We start from the raw sequence: 21,255 nt of genomic DNA, 5'->3' as shown, positions 1-21,255 counted from the left end.
CTTGCATTTTTTTGTGTAATGCATCGACATTATGCGATTGTGTGATCTTTAGGAAGGTAGTTTTGGTCAAATCTAATAGCAACGGTCAAGGTGTCAAGCACATCATGTATGTAGGACAGAATCAGCTGATCATATATCAACAAATGACGTATCAGACACTTTGGGGACTTCGGCTGAGTATGAATTCTCTGTCGAGGCTGTTGGAAAATGGGTGGTTGTTGAATATGACGGCTTGCCATTTAAATTTAGATTAAATTTGTAAACGGCAAAGTACAATATTACAAATCTATAAGATATTTAGATTTCATTCAGTGGTTTTATGATGTGTTTGCTTGTTGTTCAAAAGCTTTCAAGAAATTCTTACAAGTAAAAAGTGTCACGTTGTTATGCCAAAGATATCCATGTACAATTTTCGCCAAAAAGCTGTTTAAAATATATTGGCGAAGGCATTTGGAGTCGGTCGTGCAAAACTTTACGATGAATACAGGTATGTGTTTATTGTTAATAACATAACATAATATTTATTCAGCATTAAATGACATATCATCTATAGCCAAAATGCAAAACATATGAAATAAATCATATGAAACAAATTATCGTGAAGAGCAAAGACATAGTCAATAGAGAAGTATACTATAAATCATATCAATTCTCATCATAATTAGGTTCTGATCGTAACAAAAATGCATGATATAGATATTTACTAACACAGTGCATAGTTTTTCCGCTGTCTGAGGACAAAAGGGTAATAAATTTTTGTTTTGTTGGCCAATGGCAAAAGTATGGTTTAAAGAATTGTTTTCGTAGATTGTGATATTTTGGACATACTAAAAGAAAATGATATTCATTTTCGATGGTATTCATATTACAAAAGGTACATATTCTATCTGTTCTTGGGATGTTATGATGTCTTCCCGTTTCGATTAATAGGTCATGTGAGGAAACTCGAAATTTTGTAAGGGCAATTCTATATTTATTTATGTGTATACTATCTAGATATTTTTCTTGCTTGAGTTCATTTTTATACCAGCGATATGTTTCTAGTCTGTTTGAATCATTAATATCTGTATTCCACGACTGTTTATAAATATCAATCATTCTTTGTCGTATTAGTTTGATCGAAATCGGTTGTATATCTTGATTTACTAGCATTAACGATACAACTATAACAATGACGACGACCAGGTCCTATCTTGGTAGAAAGGTGATGACAACACCGTTACGCTCACATCAACACCGTTACATCTCATTTCATTGAATTTATTTATTAACAAAGAGACAAAAACGGACAAAACTTAAGCCTATTGAGTTTGATTGTATGCAAACAAACATTTCTACAAGTAATCAATATTCTCATCAGTCAAGTTCTCTAGAGAATGTGCAACTGTATTATTTTTTCCGAAAAACAAGAGTTTACGCCGTTACGTAAATATTTTAAAGATCTCAACTGCAATTAGTTGTTGTCCTTAAATACTGTTATGATACTTATGATATTTATAGGTTTGTTGAAGAATAATTTTGATTCATTTGAAAATTATGACTTATTGGAACGTTTTATGTGCTATTGTCCGTAACGGTGTTAATATCTGAAATTTTGGGGACATCGACAATTGTGTAAACCACATGAGTATCTTTCATTCCACATTGTGCCTAACGAATTAGAATAACCTTATTGTATATTTTTTTCAATAACAACTAACAAAATTATAGATTATTTAATGTTTATTTGAGATTTGTTCCTAAATACGGTAAGGAACATAATCAAATATTCACCCATTTACCATCTGTGGGAAAGATCCCTCATAAATCATGTTGTAGTGGTTGAATATTTGTTCGACTTACAAGTAATTCTCCCCGGAATAACCAGCAACAAATAGTATGGTGCATATGCTGGCCTTTGTATGCGTCTACAAAGCATAACCTAATATTATAATTGCTGTATATTGCATTGACTTTGTTCAAAGACTTATTTTTTTTTAAATTATTCCATTCAGTAAATATTAGGGATGGCAACGAGTAGTAAAATTAATACTCGAGTACTCGGACAATCGTTCGATCGAGTACTCGGGTACTCGATTACTCGGAAAAATTGATGATGTGTTCGCAAAGACAAGATTGTGTATACATGTATCGTTAATGACGTATATTGTGAGTTGGTCGTATTATTGGTCATTTTCACCTTTAAAGTAAACTTTCATAACGTATTTTAACATTAAATGATATAAAAAGAAAACAAATGTTGTTTCATTTTATACAAGTTTGCACTGCAGAAATGAACAACAATCAGAATTACAATGAACGAAAATTAATAGCATACATAAAAATAGAGAACGAAATTCAATACGAAGTTCAGTTGTTCAGTTGTACTCTCTACAAATTATTTTTTATTAAATGATAGTTTTTCGTACTGTGTAATTGTTGTTTACCTCATTAATATTCATAATTCTTGATTTAAAATATCAACCAATCAATTGTGATAATCATTGCAAAACTAGTTAAAATACGCCCATTAAGAAATCAATTATCGATACTTTTTCGCTCCTTAGCGTCCATTGTTTGGTGAAAGGTCTCTAATTGGTATACAATAGAATTGTGTAGGTGAAAATACCTCTATCAAAACTTATACACGCTAATAGACATCAGTTCTAATTTGAAAAAGGGGTCCTTTGTTGACAGTTTGCAACTATCACAACAACTGTCAACTAACTGATTGAGGTCAATTGTGTACACAGCGGGGATTAGAGGGACCGTAAATTGTCCTCTTGGCAACTAACCAGATCTGATATTTTGTCTGTAAATCGTGTATTTGGTGATTTTTATAGATTTTTTTCCCGAGTACTCGAGTAGTGATTTGGTACTCGAGTACTCGGACGTTCGATCGAGTACTTGGGTACTCGTTGCCATCCCTAGTAAATATAGCACTGGAATTTTGTCTTAATGGAATATTGACACAGAAATAAAAGACACGTTTGCTTCAACATAAGCTTGCTTAATACTGTACTCATTCACTTCCCTCAATGTACCCTAAGGATACCACTGCCTCGTCCTTCCAGGGATCGTATTCCTTCAAGTACGCCCGTCTGGCGACTCTTACTTTATCCTGCATTGTTAAAGTTATATTACAACTTGTGTTTTAGGCTTTCAAAATGTTATTAACAAGATAATAATGAACAACATGCAATACATGAGCATGTCCTACAGCTGACATTAAGAGGACTAGTTATACCCCCCAAAACAAAGTTTGGGGGGGTATACTGGAATCGGGTTGTCCGTCTGTCCGTCTGTCTGTCTGTCCGTCTGTCCGTTTTTTTTTTGTCCGGGATTCATCTTTGTCGTTATTGAACAAATCTTTTTCAAACTTTCAGATATTAATGGCCATGATGTAAACTTGCGCCTCTGTGAAATTGGTACGGGTCACATGACCCTGACCAGAGTTATCTCCCCTTGATGTGTTAAAGTAGGCAAAATAAGCCCTGTCCGGGATTCATCTTTGTTATTATTCAACAAATCTTTATCAAACTTTCAGAAATTAATGGCCATGTTGTAAACTTTCGCCTCTGTGAATTTGGTACAGGTCACATGACCCTGACTGGAGTTATCTCCCCTTGATGTGTTAAAGTAGGCAAAATAAGCCCTGTCCGGGATTCATCTTTGTTATTATTATACAAATCTTTATCAAACTTTCAGAAATTAATGGCCATGTTGTAAACTTTCGCCTCTGTGAATTTGGTACAGGTCACATGACCCTGACTGGAGTTATCTCCCCTTGTAGGCAAAATTAGCTTTGTCCGGCCTAACTCCAGGGCAAACAACCTAGACATGGAGGGGTGGGGGGTATTCGTTAGCCTATGGCTTACAGTTCTAGTTAATTTCAACTTGATATTTCCCGGCACAACTTTTTTTACCACAACCTACTTTCGACCGCCCCCTGAAAATAGGTAAAACACTTGGCGTCACTCCTGGTAAAAATATGCTTCAAGTGCTATTCATGACAGTAGAACTGTCATTAAACTTCATTCAAAAATAATGTGAATGCTTCAAACAACATTGATAAGAAATTTTCAATTAATGCCAAATTAAACCCTTCATTTAGAATGATTTCACATGTAAAATACTTCTTTACAATCATGACGTTTTTGCTTGTCAGATTTACACATCTACCAGAGCCTAAAACCTATGCCCTATTGCTTAGTGCACAACATTTAAAAGCGTATCAAAATATGATATATTACTTATTCGAAAATTAATGCAATATATCTACACGTAACGATATTGAATGATAATTTGGCTCTCACTTACCATAAAATTATCATTTTGTATTTGTGTGAAAGCCATAAGAAGGGATGAATCATTTTGTATTTGTGTGAAAGCCATAAGAAGGGATGATGCATTCCTTTGCTCCTCCTGTGGTGATTAGTAACTATAAAGTTTCAAACATTTAATTACTTTTTTAAAAATAAAATACTTTTAAACAGTTAAAACAAATTGAAATAAACAAAAATACTGTGCACAAACTTTTGTTGGGAAGTGTAGTTAAAGGTCATGGTCAAAAACAGGTTGTATTAAGGTCAAATACAACATGTGACAGCTGCCGTTTTGGATGCCCAATGTAAACAACAGACGATTGAAACATTTCTTTTTTTTTTCAAAGATAGATGATTTCTTCAAATGGTACGACCAATGTTGTGTCTGTGAGGATCCTGGTGTGACCAGACAAGGGTGTGATATACCTGGACTCATGGAGAGAGAAATTTTGTTTAACATGTAACAATAGTAATCTTTTCAGCACTTTACATTAAGTGCATTAAAATAAAGATATCCATTGCGCGTTTAAGTTCCAAATTGTGAAAAATTAACACAACATTAAAATTCTAATTCTGAAATACAATAGTGTTATACTCGTACATACAGTCAGATTTAGTGTCTGTATTGACAATAAAATGAAAATAGACAACAATGAAACTTTGATAATTGCATATTTATTAAAGTGACACTCTTATTCAAAATCGATACATACACGTGTATAACAAAGTTCAGTTTTGACTGATAAACCTTAAATTACTTACTAGATAATGCACTTATGAAAAAGAATTAATTGATAAAACGATTGTAACCGTGTATTTAAAAGCAGAAAGCGAAAAAATATTAAATGATTGATGAATGCTTAAAGATTTACTGTGGTCTACTATATGTTAATAAGGTAGAAATGCCATGTTTTATGCTTATTTCTATCAAATTAAACTCGGTATCCTTCATAAAAACATTGTTTTAGACATTAATTCATCCTTTTTGGAATATTCAAACTATTATTAATTGTGGTTCATCTTATATGGGAGTAAGAGTACATCTTTAAATGCAAAGAGTTACGGATAACAGCTTTGATTTACAACTTCAACTTCCTATTCATATTTGATTTGAAACTGTCAACAAGACGTTCTAAGGTTTCGTCATATAGATCATATTGAATATGAGTGACACGCATGATAGCATGAATGTTTTTCAGTACGTCTGTTTCTCTTTTTGGTCAGAATGTTTCCCATGAGAGAGAAACTCCTCTCTACAACAGCAAGTGAAGATGGCAATATCATTGCAAAATAAATCAGCCGATACACAAGTGGGAAGCAATCTTGAAAGACAGGATCCTGTAGAAACTCTTGGTATATAGTGCCCACAGTAGTTTTACCATGTCTCCTGTAATAAATTAAAAGGTTGCAAGTATGACGCATATGGAGAAAAAAATCTTAATCGCACAAAAAAATATTATTTTGACAAACACTTTTTGATAATTATCTTATTTTTACCAAGTATATAAATAGAATATATATTGTAGCAAAGTTGAACAAAATTTATTCTTCAATTACGAAAGTAAGAAGCCCTTAATATGCTTGTAGTAAGTTTAATACTATAGAAAAAAATAGACAATACCTTTACAATTTCTGTTTTAGAGTTTTACAATAATATAGTCATTTGCACAGCAATTGGTCTGAAAATGCAAAACAAGTGAAGAAAGAAATAAAAACAATATACCAATAAGTTATAACAATACGTTAAACAATCAAAACAAACAGTACTGACAAACAACAACTACGGTGGGTTTGTAAACCAAGAGTTTCAACAGGAAAACATAACTTTTTTATAAAATTGACATAAATTTTAACTCATTTCTAACTGTTTAAAATAAATTCAAAAAAACAAATTTTCAAACTTTAAAACTTATTTGAACAATAATGAACTGCATCTAGTCTGTACCTTAGGAGGAACAATTGGGTTTTGAAACTTCTCAATTCTGTTCGAAGAAGATTTGGATCCATCAATGCTGGTCTCACAGTGACATGTCCCTGAAAGTGGTCTTCTTTGGGTTGACCGTAAAATTCTGCCAACTTCTCCACAAAACCCTGTTGGATAATTGAAAATGTGTCAATTTGGAACCCGAAATACATATGGAGTTAGTTATATAAACTTTTTAAGTGCTGGAGCTTTATTTCAAACAGCCTTTCTTTGCAAACAAACCCTGGTGGTGTCTATGGACACTGTTAAATCATGGATGCTTTTCTATTTAAATATCAATCATTGAATGCTAAAACTGAAAAAGGCCTAACAGCCATTGCTAATGGCTTTCATTTTATAGATAATGACAGCTGTCTTTCAATTATCAGTTTTTCCAGATTGAGAACATACCTCTCCATACTCTGGTAAATCAGCTATTGTGTCAGAAATCCATAGTCGATAAGACGGGATGACCAGTAGAGAATGCATCTTGTATTTCCTGCATCAAATCATAAACCAACGGAATTCCTATTTCAAAAACATAAAGCACATTCAGTTTAAATCTAAATAAGAAACAAATCAACATTAATAATTACAATTTAATTTAACAGTGATTGTCTTTCACTTGGTTAAATTATAATTATAGTACATTTATTATGATATTTTTAAAGATGATTATTCTGTCCTTACAAAACAAATTATCTGATCATCAATCATCATTTTCTCATCTGGAACCATAAAAAATGAATATATACCAACCTGTCTCTTTAAGGTATATTTCTGGTGTTACATGTTGCTGATTGTCATTGTATCTCACTCTCCTCTCTAGAGTTGTCCTATCCTTGATCTCATCAAAGAGGGCTGCACACTTTCTAAACTCAGTATCACTGGTTTCTAGATTGCTTGCTCTGTACTTCTCAATAATGATTTCAAGCTCCTGGGTGGTGTTCTTCACATGTTCTGGGAGGGTCGTGAAGTTGATATATTCCTCCTAGAGATGTGAAAAACAATTCAAACAATATTAAAGGGCATCTTACTCTTAAAACCACCAAGCCTAGTTGTATCATTTTCTATCCAAGGTAGGCTACTATTGTAAGATTTGTGAAAAGTTTGTATGACAGAAAACCTCTAACATAGCATTTGTTACTAGAGATGTAAAATTAGGGACATATCTGACAAGGCAGCTAAAAGCACACCAAGAGAGCATACAGCGAGTCAAGTGTATCAAGTATACACACATACCTGAAATAGAAATTTAAACTGACAGAACCTACCTGAAATGGAAATTTAAACTGACAGAACCTAAGTGAAAATGTAATCACTGTCACAAAATGTGAGGTCTTGCAACAAAGATAGTAGTCTGATAATGTAACTAAGTCATAAATTAATAGTCAAAGTTTAACGTGAAAATCTTGTCAAGGACATTAAGACTAGTATGATATTTTTCGCTCAATCATTGCTAATTGTTTTTTAAAAAACCCAGCATAGCTGTCATAGAAATCACAATTTACCTTGAAACAAATCTGGCAGCAGCCTGGAGGTGTGAAAGCCAGCGAGTAGTGCAGGCCTTAGTGATTGCGAACGGCTTAACCCCATAAACAGTCTGTCAATTTTAAGAAATACGATGTTTAGAAAAGAGTGTAATGATTTGTATTGACATAGATTAAATACTTAACAACATCTTTTATAGGTCTTTAAGATTTAAATTGAAAAAAGTCCAAAAAAATTATACTAGTTTGTGGCACTTAAAATAAGGGAGGCATGCTCAAAATGATGTCATTATACTTCTACTTGTGTGACTATTTTACATGAAATTGTTTCTTATAAAATTAGTTTTATATTATCTTTTTAACATACCTGGATATGTCTGAAAACTTTAAACTTTCGTGGAGAATAATCAAACAGCTTCCAGAGTGACAAATGTGCCGAGTCAACGTCTTGCAGGACCGGGAATCTTTTTATCAGATGCGTCAAACATAGGGCCAGACGGTGGTTCCGACAGTTTACATATGTTGAAAATGAGCTGAGGTGTGACATCCTCCTCTGAACACCTGTTTTGAAATATCAAGGAGCCAATTTCATTTAAAGGGTTAAACAAAAGTGTCAAACAATGATGATTCTTACTTAGATGTCATGAATTTTTATTAAAATTCTCTTGACTCCATTGGAACTAGGATTGGAGCCCATACTGCGCCATTGCTTAGGAATGATATTTTCCCGAAATACAAACGTACAATGGCTTAGACCGGTCAAGTACAGTGTATGTATTTGCTGACTGTTACCAAAAAATGTTGTCAAATTTATGGAATCTAAAATATTTTTAATCTATTCCTATATTTATTTAATTATTTTGTATATTCTTTTTCTTGATCATAGTCATTGAGTCATAGTGAATAAACTAAAACATTTAAATTAAATGAAATTTAAGATAACCTGTTTGAGCACCACTCATTGTGTTACATCCGTCAAATCCAGTGAAACGCTTTTTGTGTATGTCGATGCCTTTAGCCACAAGAAAACCCTCCAGAGCTGACGTAATGTATGTTGCATCCCCTTTGTTCAGCTTGATAAAACCAAGAAAATTTGTTGCTACAGAATTCTCAGTTCCAAATCGAGCCATGACACTCATTTGACTTCGATGTGCCTGATCAGAGGATTCATCCGCTAAAAGTGAGAATTCCTTTTCACGAATACTGCTTAACAGATCCTGTTCAAAGAGGTCGGACATACAAATTAACATTTCATTGATGGATGATGTTGATAAGTACTTTGATTTTACTTCCTTATCTAAATGTTCTTGTAAGTCCTTAACACCGAGACTCGCCACTAACCTCACTAGATCCTCTGTGTTTTCTGTGAAAGCCATTTTTTTCTGTATGCGAAAATGAATGCATTGAAAGATCTTCTTCACAGCAGCTTTGTTTTTAGATATGTCACCTTGCTCTTGTGTTAGAAGTTGGCGATATATGTTTACATTTGGTTTATAGTCACTTAATCTCTTCATTGCTTCTTTGTGTTTAAGGCTCTCTTGGTGAGCGTTTAGCTGCCTTGTCGGATGTGTCTCTAATTTTACACTTCTAGTGACAAATGCTGTTTTGGAACTTCTCTGTCGTGCAAACATTTCACAAATCTTACAACAGTAGCCACCCTTCGATACTGAATGATAGAGCCAGACTTGATAAATGCTTTCATATTTAAATGAGCTAAACTTTCTCTGGTATACACCTTTGCGCCTGACTCAGTTTCGCTTTGAGTTTCAACTTTTTCTTACTTTGTTGGTGTACCGGCAGCGTGGATTTTTTTTTTTTAAATCTGATAATATTTGCCGTTTCTTGACATTTTGCCTATACATCTCAAATTGTTTACAAATTTGGCTGAGTCATTTTGCTCCGCGTGACTGAGCGCTTTACGGCCAGCCCTTTACATTAGAAGCGTGCGTCTACTTGATCGGGTATCGATAAAAGCCGTCATTCGGTATTCAATATGTAAGCGAATTCGCAATCGCCGATTTCCACGTAAATCTTCAAAGTTTTACACAACTTTTACGAGTTTTGACGCCGATTTAATAAAAAAGAAATTTGTTCACAAGTAGCTATAGGGAATTGTGAATTTTTATTCATATTTTTGTGAATTTTAGCGTTTTTTGGCGATTGTGAAAAGGCCGATATTCGGTGTCAAATTGTTAGTAAAAAAATCACTGGCCCCCGAGTTGTTTTATTTTTAAAACACTACACAGTGCGCAAAAAATAATTGGTCGAGTAAGTCATGTGATAAGATGTTTTCGCGGGAACTTCATCAATCTTACACTTTCATTAATTCAGTTTAAATAATTATGGCCTTTAAGGATTTTTGTTTTCATATTGATTTCCTGTTATATTGAGCTTTGTCAATTTTGTTGTTGTTTTGTATTATGTACAATTACTACTTCTATTTCCTACATTAAAAAAATTGTCTCATTTGTCAAGTTGAATTGTTACATATTTCATATTTAATATGTGAAAAAACACACACAATATTTTTAAAGATGCACTCACATCAAGACTTATCACAATTAATATTATTGTTTTGATTTTTCAAAATGGGTTGATAGATGTCGACAACAATGTTTCTTATGAAGGATATTTTGCGAAGAAGAATTGATATAAAACATGGCATTTTTGCCTTGTGATACTATTTAGTATACCACAGTAAATCTTTTAGCAATCACCAATCATTTAATATTTGTCATGCTTTCTGCTATTATAAACAGGGTTACAAGCTTGATATCAGTAAACAATATTTTCACTAAATGCATTATTTAGTAAGTAGTTATTGGTTTATCAGTCAATTTTATGTGTGTTATACAATTGAATGTATTGATTTTAAATAAGAGTTTCACTTTAAAGATGATCATTTAAAGATAATGAATAGACACACAAAAACTAGACACATTTGATACTAATTATATGAATGAGTATTGTTAAATGGGTGTTATTCTTTGCTGTCTCCAGTTTATTATACATTTAAGGATTTTTATAATTGCTTTTCTGGTATATATCAATTTAATGCAAATAAAACACACTTGAAACTAGACACATTTGGTACTAGTTATATAAATGATTATTGTTTACATAACAGTCTATTTTTTGAAGTCGGAATATGACATTAAATATAGAACGTGCAGTTTCACTAACATTTTCTTGGTTCGGCCAATGTACGAGTATAAGTCATAAAATCTAAGATAAGAAGGTATTTTTCAGTATAGATATGAAGTTGAAAATTGATAATACCCTTGGTTCATACATTTGTGGTCCTGTCTTATCTAGTATCTGTACAAACTCACCTTTGCCATGCATGCAAGGCTAAGCCTCCTTTGTTGACAATATACTTTTCAGTACTAATGCATGAACAAATCCACCTTTGCCATGCATGCATGGCTAAGCCTCCTTTGCCATGCATGCATGGCTAAGCCTCCTTTGTTGACAATATACTTTTCATTGCTAATACATGAACAAACCCACCTTTGCCATGCATGCATGGCTAAGCCTCCTTTGTTGACAATATACTTTCATTACTAATACTTGAACAAACCCACCTTTGCCATGCATGCATGGCTAAGCCTCCTTTGTTGACAATATACTTTTCAGTACTAATGCATGAACAAATCCACCTTTGCCATGCATGCATGGCTAAGCCTCCTTTGCCATGCATGCATGGCTAAGCCTCCTTTGTTGACAATATACTTTTCATTGCTAATACATGAACAAACCCACCTTTGCCATGCATGCATGGCTAAGCCTCCTTTGCCATGCATGCATGGCTAAGCCTCCTTTGTTGATATATTTTTCATTACCAATACATCGACAAATCCACCTTTGTTCATGTATGCATGGACAAACCCCTTTGGCTGAAAAATACATTTATCATTACCAGTACAAGGACAATTTCACCTTTGTCCCTGCATTGTGCCTTTTTTGTTGATAATTATACATTTCAGAACTGATAGCTGGATAAACCCACCTTTTTCCATGCATGTATGGATCAGGCCTCCATAAGTGAAATTTCTATATTCGCTCATTCAGGAACATACAGATTGGTCCACCATGCAATATATTAGCTTTTCTTTCTAATGTATTAGCTCATGGGAAACAGAACTGCCTTGTTTACCCCCCCCCCCATAAATGACAGGTTGCATGAATTGTAACACATTTAATGACAGTCTCTTTATTTTTTGTTAATGCAGAAACATTTGTGCATTATCTAAATAACATTGTTTTTCGAAGTGAATAAGGCATGTGTATGACATGTAAAACAATCCTGTTTAGCTGAACAAAAAGTCAATAACATTTGACAATTACAAAACTCAGAGCTTTTTCATCAAAAATTGTGAAGAGGCCTGGCCTTTTCAATTTGGGAAATTTAAACGTGTGAAATTCTGCAAATTGGGAAATATAAATGCGTCAACGTCTCACAATGGGAAATTGATAACAATTTAATTTTATGGACTAATTGGTCCTCAAATAATGTTTAAAATTAAACAGCATTCTTCTTTTGTCAACTTAAACGATAAAAAGAATAATTTGCTCAAACAGATTAATTTTTATTGTAAGTTTTTGAAGTAAGATCTTCCTTTAGAGAAAAATTTCTAGAAATTGTGAAAAAAATATCTGGAAATTGGGAAGAAATGCCATTTTTCCCAATTGTGAAGTAGCCAAATTTCGGCCCCTAGCAAAGAAGGTAAAGAAGCCCTGAAACTGAAAGTATATTTCACTGCTAAAACCTTGAAATTTCTGTTAGAACAATAAGTTGTTCTTTGTCATTAGTAGTCATTAAGTAATGAAATTTAAAGGACAGAAATGTTTTCAAGGATTGAAGGATATTGTTTTTGAACTCTAGTTAAAGAGTCCCATCAAATGATGGCAAACATGAAATGCTAATATTTCATACTAACACTGCCACTGCAAATGATTCACATATGTCATTAATTTTGTTTTCTATGGTTAGATTTATAGTTTATTTCAGTCTCATCTTGGTACAATATAAAACCCACAGCCGTAATTTAAAGAATGAGATAGACTGCACTAAATGCAAAGGTAACTTTACAAAAAGATTTAAACAAAACTGTTATGAATAAATGAAAATGCAGCCAGTATTTCTTTTAGTAATGTTATTAATTACATCTGTGTAATAGGGTTTGCACAAAATATGTTGAAAAAATGTAAAAGATACATGAGTATTACTGGATAAAACTACCATGGTTCGAATTTAGACTCGCATACTCGCAAAATGCGAGCGATATCTGCAAATTGCGAGTGACTTTTATTCAAGCTCGCAAAATTCTGTGAGTGGCTTTTGATAGACAACACAATGTTAAAACAAAAGTGGAATAAACATGAACATGTAGTCAAGTGTGATCAGTCTGTAAATGGCATGTTTACACTACCAGTATAGAGTGGGCTTTATGAAGTCACGCTCTATGTTTTCAAAAAAAAGAACAAGTACGGAAAAGGCCGAGTATAATCTCGAATCTTTCCGGGATGCTCCGAGGCGTGCCAAATACAAAGTGAATACAAATGACGTAATCACTTAGCACAGTCATTGGCTAAATTTAACGCTTTCGCGCATTATATGTAAACCCCATCAACCTTAAAATATAATATCTGCCCAACTGTCAAAGTGAACAATGTCAATGGACAGCTAGAAAGAAAGAAAATTGCAAAAGTTTGCGAGTGCTCTTCAGAGTTAAATTCGAACTCTGACTACATCATCATTTCTAAGACGTAAAATCAAATAAAAAGCTGAATAAAACAATGTTTCTTGCTAAAAAAGTCACCACAAGGCTTTTGCTTAAGACCTCACTGAATTTTGTTTGTGTTTGGTTTGGCAAAATAACATATCTTTCAACAGCTTTAAAGAACTCAAAGTTTGGTTCAATATATATTGCAACATCATACAGTGTTTGCCTAATATAAGCATACATGGTGCATGCTTATGATACATGTAACTCATTGTCAGTGTTTGTTGAATGACAACAGTTCATACTTAATCAACATGAGCATCCACTTCTTCTCGTACCTGCTTTGGAAGGTGTCCAGAGGGTGTGAGACTGAACCCGGAAAACCAGATGACATTGTTGTTTATAATTTCAATGAACGGTTCAGTCTTACCTCCCCTGGACCCTTTCACTCTTCTTGTTGCTGGGGACCAAGTGGATGTTTTGGCCCCTTTATACCACCTAATCTCAGTTTCCGTTGTAGATATAACAGTAAGAATTTTTGCAACTTGTGGCCATTCATCTGCATATTTGTCCATGTCAAGCATGACGAAAGTGCCTGGTGTAGTTGTTGTTGTAGTGTTTGATGAATGTTTTTTACTAATCTTTCCAATTTGTACAGGCTTGTGGTTGGATGGTTTTGAAATGTTTAATTCAGAGAGCAGATCTTGGATGTCTGTAGTGGTAGCTTCTGCACCTTCTGCCCTGTTTGCAGTCTTTTGCAGTATGGCGTCAAGTACGTCTCTTTGCTCTTCATCTTGGTCCCAGTTTTCTTCTGATATGCATAAAATGGACATATTTCATACATTTTTATTATTTGATTTAAATGTATGCAACAAGTGTGTCATTTTCAAATGTAAACAAGAAATCATACGTGAGCACATAACTTTTTTTATGGTATCATTTGTTTGAGTCCTTCGCGTAAATCTTCATATTGTTAAAGCATTATGCTTATCGTGACATTTTAGTTATAAATGTTCAACTGTAATTGGATTCATTTGACAAATAATGTATGACGTTAGAACTCCAGCTATCCCTTATACAAACAAATATAGTATGTTGAACATTTTTAAAATAGAAAGTGATCCATTGCAACATTTTTCTGCTTATAAAAAAGGTATTTTGAAATTGGTCACTGTTGTGTTTTTATAAAATTCATGTAATGATTATGGAAACCAGAAGGAAATACAAAAAGCTACAAACCCTCTTCTTTCAACGTAGAGAAGTGCTCATCCCAGAAACTGTCCATGGACGGGTTCTTGAAGAACCTGAGAAGTTAAATGAATGTTATTGATGTTGTTTTTACACATTTTGTTGAGGTTTTTTAATATTGTAAGATCTTTTTTTTATGAAAAAGATTACATGACATGCACAAGAAATAATTTAAACATGGAAATGATCCAACTGTGAAGCTTTCATTTCTTTTCTATCATGTTTTATTTTGTAATTTATCACGTATGTGCTATTCTTTAATGTATGAAGTAATGTTGTCATTCAGATATTGGTAATTTTATGACATCATGCGTAATTACGTATTCCTATATTATGTGTTATTGTTGTGTATTTGGTGCAGTGGTTAGCACATTGCTATTCACCTAGATGAGCAGGACTCAAATACTGGACTGAGTGCATGTGAGTTTGGTTTGTGGTCAACTAGCCTTACATGTGATTGTCCTCAAAGTATTTATTAGTTTCCCTCACGTGAAATCATGCCAATGAACATGGTCAAAGTGATTTTAAGAAATAAAATATAATTATTGCGACTGTGGTAGGTTGAATAAGTTCAAACATGTGTATCTCATTATGAGTTGTTAAAAAAAATGAATTATTTAAGCTTAAAGTCATAAATTCTTATGACGAAATTTCTTACTCAGCAAAGGTTTTGATGTCGGTTATGACCTTGTCATCAATCCTAGCCAGGGAGGGGCAAATCTTATGGACACATCCTGTTCGGTGTGACTTCAGTATGTTCTCTCCCTCGCATTTCTCCCAACTCTGAAAAAAGGGGGAATGTGTCATATTGCTGTCCCCTAAGTATTATCATCATACTTTTTATTAAATGGGGTACATGTTTTATTTCCTCTGCAGCTATTTTAAGTTTTTGTTAATAAACAGATTCGTGCAACAATTTCACTGCAATTTTGACAGTTTAACTGACCATAAATAATACATTTCACGTCAGAATAGGAAACAAAGTGTTTTTCATAGATATTGAAATAAAGCTATATATACAACTAGTTATGCTTAAATTGATTACTCTAATTTGCCTATCTATGCACTTAAAAATTAATTATGATTATAGAGTTGGTTATCAAGGATATTGGAATACCTTTATTTAAAAAAAATGTTAAAGAAGGAATATTTCAATATGTTTTTAAGACAATATTAGTGATTTAAGCATCATATTTTTGTAAGGGACATGAGACGTTTCATGCGATTAGGGGGTGATACTTTCATAAAGCTCATGCTTAACATAATTGTTTTGTACCTTGTCCGTTGACCATTTCTTTGTGTATATCACAGCGGCCCCGTCTTCCTTCACTATCTTGAAGCAGTGAGGGTAGCTATGGTTGCGGATGTTGTTGAGTGGGATATATTCCCCAAAGTTATAAACTTCATGTAGCTTAATACCTGAAATGTTGCATTTTATCGTCAATGTGAAATCAATTTGCAATTAAGTTTTAAAATAATATGTACCCCTGGTACTGTCTATATTGTAATGCAGTACATGTTAAACATGCATGTGTACTCCCAAAAATATACATCACATTTTAATACAATTGATGTAATAAATTAAATAAAAGTAAATATAAAATGTCTTAAAACAATGACTGTATGAAGCATACAGAGTTAAAGCTGTAAATCTTTTAGTACTCACCAGTCATTTAATATATTTGTTTCATCTGAGATATCGAATACAAGGTTACACTCATCTTGACAGTAATTTATATTTTCCTAAAAACATTGTTTAATAAACAAACATTGTTCAGTAACTAGTTAAAGGTGTTTCACTCACAAATGATGTTTGTTGTACATGTTCACGAATTGATAATGAATGAGAAGTAAAAAAATCTTCCCACCTGTAGGTTTAGGTGTGAAACACTGCTCAAAACCATTCAACAGTTCATCCAAAGTGTAAACATCATGTGAAGCAAGCCATATGGAAAACCTGTGGTGCAAATAATAAATAGGTGTTCATGCAATATTAATGCTGTCAATAGTACTGTGTTTAGTAGATTTTTTTTCATTGTTTTCATAGATGTAATCTTCATACCACAACAAATGTATCCAGGAATGAATTATGTATAGAAAAATATCTCACCTGGAAAACAATTGGTCAATATCTTCATGGGTGTGCCCGACCATGAGGAATGACAGCTTTATCTTTCGGAACACACCAAGATGTACCAACATTGCCAGGAAGCCCAACATGTACCTTAATACATGAAAGCATATTGAATGAATGTAATAAATATTAATTGACGTGGTACACATTTTCATTGAAATAGCAATGCCATTTTAAAACAATTACCTGTTAATGGTAAAGTCATTTATATTTATTGTTTAGAACTTACCTGTTCTTGTTTTGACCTGGACAATTATCCAGCTGCAGGTAAAGTATGGGTGGGAGGCAAGTCATCAACAGAAGTGTGTGGACCAGAAATAAAAGAATTAGTGGGGTTTAGTGTTTTTGCGCATGTAATATCTCAGGCAGATATTTCCACTGATGAAAAACATCACTCCATTAGTATTTGTCATATTTGTGGTGCACGAGGAGGTTTGTTTCAGTTTATTTAATCAAAACATTAAGTTACAAAACAAATATATTTAGGCAAAATGTAAGGCAAAATCAATTATACTTATTCAGACAGCTTTGAAATTCAGAAGGGGTATGAAATTAAACGCATTGAGGTACTATGTTACAGAATTAAATATTTACCGCTTATAGTAAATGAGCTGCCATGTGCCCACTGGAAGGTGTCAAAGAATCCGTAGGCGCCATGTACTATGGATCCCATTAGGCTGACCTTTACCTTCCACAGACTTGATAAACCCTTGGGCATATCAGTGGTGTGAGGCACATTTGTTTTTTTCCTGATCCATGCCATCTAAGATGATAGACACATACTGGTCTGGGTTGGAACGGGCCTTCTGGGCATGTTTGTAAGACTTCTTCCTTTCATCACTAAAGACATTGTCATAAGGGTAAAAAATATTATTCACATTGTTTAATGAGCATTTGCCTCTTCTATTCTATATTAAATTGACTTATGACAACGTGCATGATGAATAAGTGAAATAAGAAAAGCTGGTGGGAAAGAGAATATACACTGTTTCCGCTACCATTCAACAGCTTGTCCGTAAAAGGTGTCCTTCCTGTCAGTCTGTCCTAAAAAAAGGCAAATCCGTCAGGAAGGCATGTATTGGACAACTGTCATGCATATATGTAATTTACTTACTTCTGCTGTTCTAAATGTATGCCTCTTATCTTGAACAATTTCTTTCTGGTTGTCCGGCAGGTTGTTCGTTCTATCTCCCGCTTTATTTTTGAACAAATATCGCAGGTTGTGAATCTGGATCTCTGAAAGACATGTATTACCAGTAAATTGTACACAGCAATCTTTGACATTTCATGTATTCATTTTTCATTATCTTGTTTTATACTTTTTACCACAGCAATTGAATGCGTTCACTCCAGATTTTTTTTATAACTGGTACTGGTCTTGATGGTCATCATGTTATTTGGCAACATGTACTGTTCGGATAACAACCTGTTCGAATTAGTAAATAATATTGTCAACGATCATGCAAGTTGTAAGATACAAATTTAATCATTTTCCAGTAAAACAAAATTATATAAGAGTTTCACTGCAGTGGTCGTAAAAAGCACTTTTCTTGTAAAATGATTTCAGGGCTTGCTCTAATTCTTGGTTTTATACAGCAGGGCTTGTTAAAAACTGTTATTCCCATCAGAAGTATAAGAATGCGGGCTTGTTCATCCAAAAGACTAATTTTGATGACTGTCACTCAGTTCAAACTAACCTTTGGTATGATAATGTGGGATAAGTATTTGTTCCAAATACGAAAGAAGTGAGTTTGGCTAACTGGATTGTGTCCAAACACCTCTGCTTCGGTTACCATCATTTCATACACGGCCTTCTTCGTCAGGCAGCAGGGAAGGTGCAGTCTTGACAATGAATAAAATAATGCAATGAAAGACTTATGCTATGCATAATTTTACATTGAGCATCAAGACACACCATTTATCTTTCCTCAAATTTTAATTTCATGGCGTTGAAATTATTATCTTTCAGTGTAGTTCACTTATGCAGTTGTTGTTTGGCACTAGGGTCAGATGACCATGGCATGGACATATAGGCAGTGAATTGAAACTTGATATAATTTATGATATCCAAACTCATGAGAAAATTTATAAATCATACTTGGTGGAATCTGGCATTTTGTCAGCATATTTTGCCGCTGTTTTTTGCAGCCATGACAGCGCATACTGACAGTCTGCTCCTACTGCTCCATAAACCCGTCCTGGACCAACTACTTGTTTTACACCATCTAGTTGCAACATATTATGATATATTGACTCAAAAGTACATTCATTAAAGCCCATTTCAAGATCATTTTAATCGAGTTATATTTCACATCACATATCATGTACTCTGATCTGTTATTAAGATATTAATAAAGGGGTGTTCTTCGTGTTATTATTCATTTTGGACTTGATTTAGTATTTCTTTTCTGGTATATTTTTATTTAATGCACAAAGAAATTATTATAAGTGTTCAGTATCAATTTCACACACTGTCCACTATTATTCTGTGCATATTTGGCCTATTTATGCTTATGTGCATTGTTGTATTTCAAAACCTATGTGAAAAATAGAAACAGTATTATTTCTTTCATACATAGTCTGATACATTTTCAGTTTGTATGCATTATTTTTATCATATTTGAAAAATGTGCCATTGTCCAATAAGGCACATGCTATTTTTGTGTTAATATCATTATCAACTAAATACATCCATTTTCAACACTTCTTTACCATGTAAATGAAGAAGTTAACATTATAATTCCATTGACCAGATTTTTTAGGCAATTTGTCCAATTTCATACATTTTAGTATTATTAAACAGCTAAAAACAAGGCATGTTATGTTTTAAATGCATTTCATCTAGTCAACAATGTTCACTATTTATATAACAGTTCAATAATTATGTTCTATTTATGTTTGCAACTTTCAGACGAAATGATGTTTATTAAAGTACTACAAAAATTGTTAAGTTGTTGTTTCATAATATTACCCCTTTATGATGAATCCCCAATATAAGGAGGAAACTTGTGACGTTCCCCCTCCCCTAAATGATTAGAACTGCAGTGTACAAGAACAATAACTCTTTTTCAGCGAATTGCAGAGTTATTCCCTTTGTACCTTTTCCAGTCCGGAGCATAACTAGAAAACTACTGTTTCGAATTTCATTAAACACCATTCAATGGTAAAGCACAACGAGAGGAAGTGCAATGCACAATAACTATAGCTGTATTTCAGCTTATTACAGAATTATTGCCCTTTTCCGCTTTTTCTTGTCCAGAGCATTACTTTAAAACTACTTATGGTATTAAAATAAAACTTGGTATATGGATAGGTGGCAATGACAAAAAGTACAGTGCACAAGCACCCTAATTCTGTCATGTTCATTAATGTATCACACCCCTAATGAAATCTTCCAACTTGAAACTCTTCAATTTCAATGCTTTAGCCTATGTTGTTAAGCAGAAGACTACAAATATTTTGAAAATTTCATGGATGCGGTTCGATGCAACATAATATGCTTGTTGGCCTTGACTATTCCTTGTTTTTCAACATATAACAAATGCATAAACTATTAAACGGCGCCCTTTGATGTTTTGCATCAATGGTCTTTCTTGTAATACCTTTTTACACGTTCTGTTTCTTTTCTAAGATAATTTGGACCTAGTATTTAGTATGTACTCATTGGACTGTATACTACATATGGGTTTTTACTAGTGATAAAAATAGATCGGCAGGGGTCAGTGGTCATGTCAAGTTACAATGTATTATGTGCTCGCTGATCTGTCAATATGATTATATCAATAGGTCATTCACTGTTATATAAATGCTTCATTGATCAACAATTGTAGTCATACAGGTACAACTAAACCTTTGCTGTTAAGCTTTACTTAATATCTATTAAGGTTATTTCGCTGATAAGAGAGTTTTATCTTATCAATTATTGTAATAAGATTTTATTAAAGTTGGAATTGTGTTTTTGGAGAAATGGCATTTTTTCTGTCTTTTCTACATGTTCATTTTCACTTTGCACTTATTTTTATGTTCTTGTATATTGAGGTATAAGTTGTTCATGCATTTTTGTCTGTACATTATTTACCTTTTACTGTGATGTATGTAACATTAAACTGTGGTCATTCACTGTTAGGAAAATGATAAATAATAAGGTTTCTGTGGGCGATTTTTGTAATGACTGATTTAAAAATTATTACTTACAACTGTCGAGGTCTAAAAGACACCAATAAAAGAAATGATGTTTTTAATTTTCTAAAAGCCCAAAAGGCACATATTTATTGCTTACAAGACTGTCATTTTATACCGAATATGGAAAAACAAATTTTCTCACAGTGGTATGGTCAATCCTGTTATCATAGTTTTGGTACGTCAAACTCCAGAGGAGTTTCTATTTTAT

At 33.3% G+C, this 21,255-nt stretch overlaps 1 protein-coding gene and 1 pseudogene across 1 annotated transcript; both read right to left on the bottom strand.

Moving 5' to 3' along the window:
- Positions 1-5,050: 5,050 nt before the first annotated feature.
- Positions 5,051-9,602, bottom strand: LOC128236285 (uncharacterized). Its single transcript, XM_052951172.1, has 7 exons — positions 8,701-9,602; positions 8,125-8,318; positions 7,027-7,870; positions 6,679-6,795; positions 6,250-6,395; positions 5,926-5,983; positions 5,051-5,691 (listed from the first exon to the last, which is right to left on the bottom strand). Exons 1-3 carry the CDS (start codon positions 9,386-9,388, stop codon positions 7,775-7,777), a joined length of 978 nt encoding a protein of 325 aa, XP_052807132.1. The 5' UTR covers positions 9,389-9,602; the 3' UTR covers positions 5,051-5,691; positions 5,926-5,983; positions 6,250-6,395; positions 6,679-6,795; positions 7,027-7,774.
- Positions 9,603-13,525: 3,923 nt separating this feature from the next.
- On the bottom strand, positions 13,526-19,073 carry LOC128236197 (uncharacterized; annotated as a pseudogene).
- Between the last annotated feature and the right edge of the window lie 2,182 nt (positions 19,074-21,255).

This window comes from Mya arenaria, chromosome 5 (genome assembly GCF_026914265.1).
Source record: "Mya arenaria isolate MELC-2E11 chromosome 5, ASM2691426v1".
Classification (NCBI taxonomy): Eukaryota; Metazoa; Mollusca; class Bivalvia; order Myida; family Myidae; genus Mya; species Mya arenaria.
Note: the sequence above shows the minus strand (reverse complement) of the source record. Positions and strands in the feature narration are given on the sequence as shown.

Excerpts from the sequence above, each read along its gene's own strand:
- LOC128236285 (XM_052951172.1), bottom strand. The coding sequence starts at position 9,388 with ATGTTTGCACGACAGAGAAGTTCCAAAACAGCATTTGTCACTAGAAGT. Across the intron at positions 8,319-8,700 it reads AATGAGTGGTGCTCAAACAG|GTGTTCAGAGGAGGATGTCA; the intron begins GTTATCTTAAAT and ends ATTTCAAAACAG. Across the intron at positions 7,871-8,124 it reads AAGTTTTCAGACATATCCAG|ACTGTTTATGGGGTTAAGCC; the intron begins GTATGTTAAAAA and ends TAAAATTGACAG.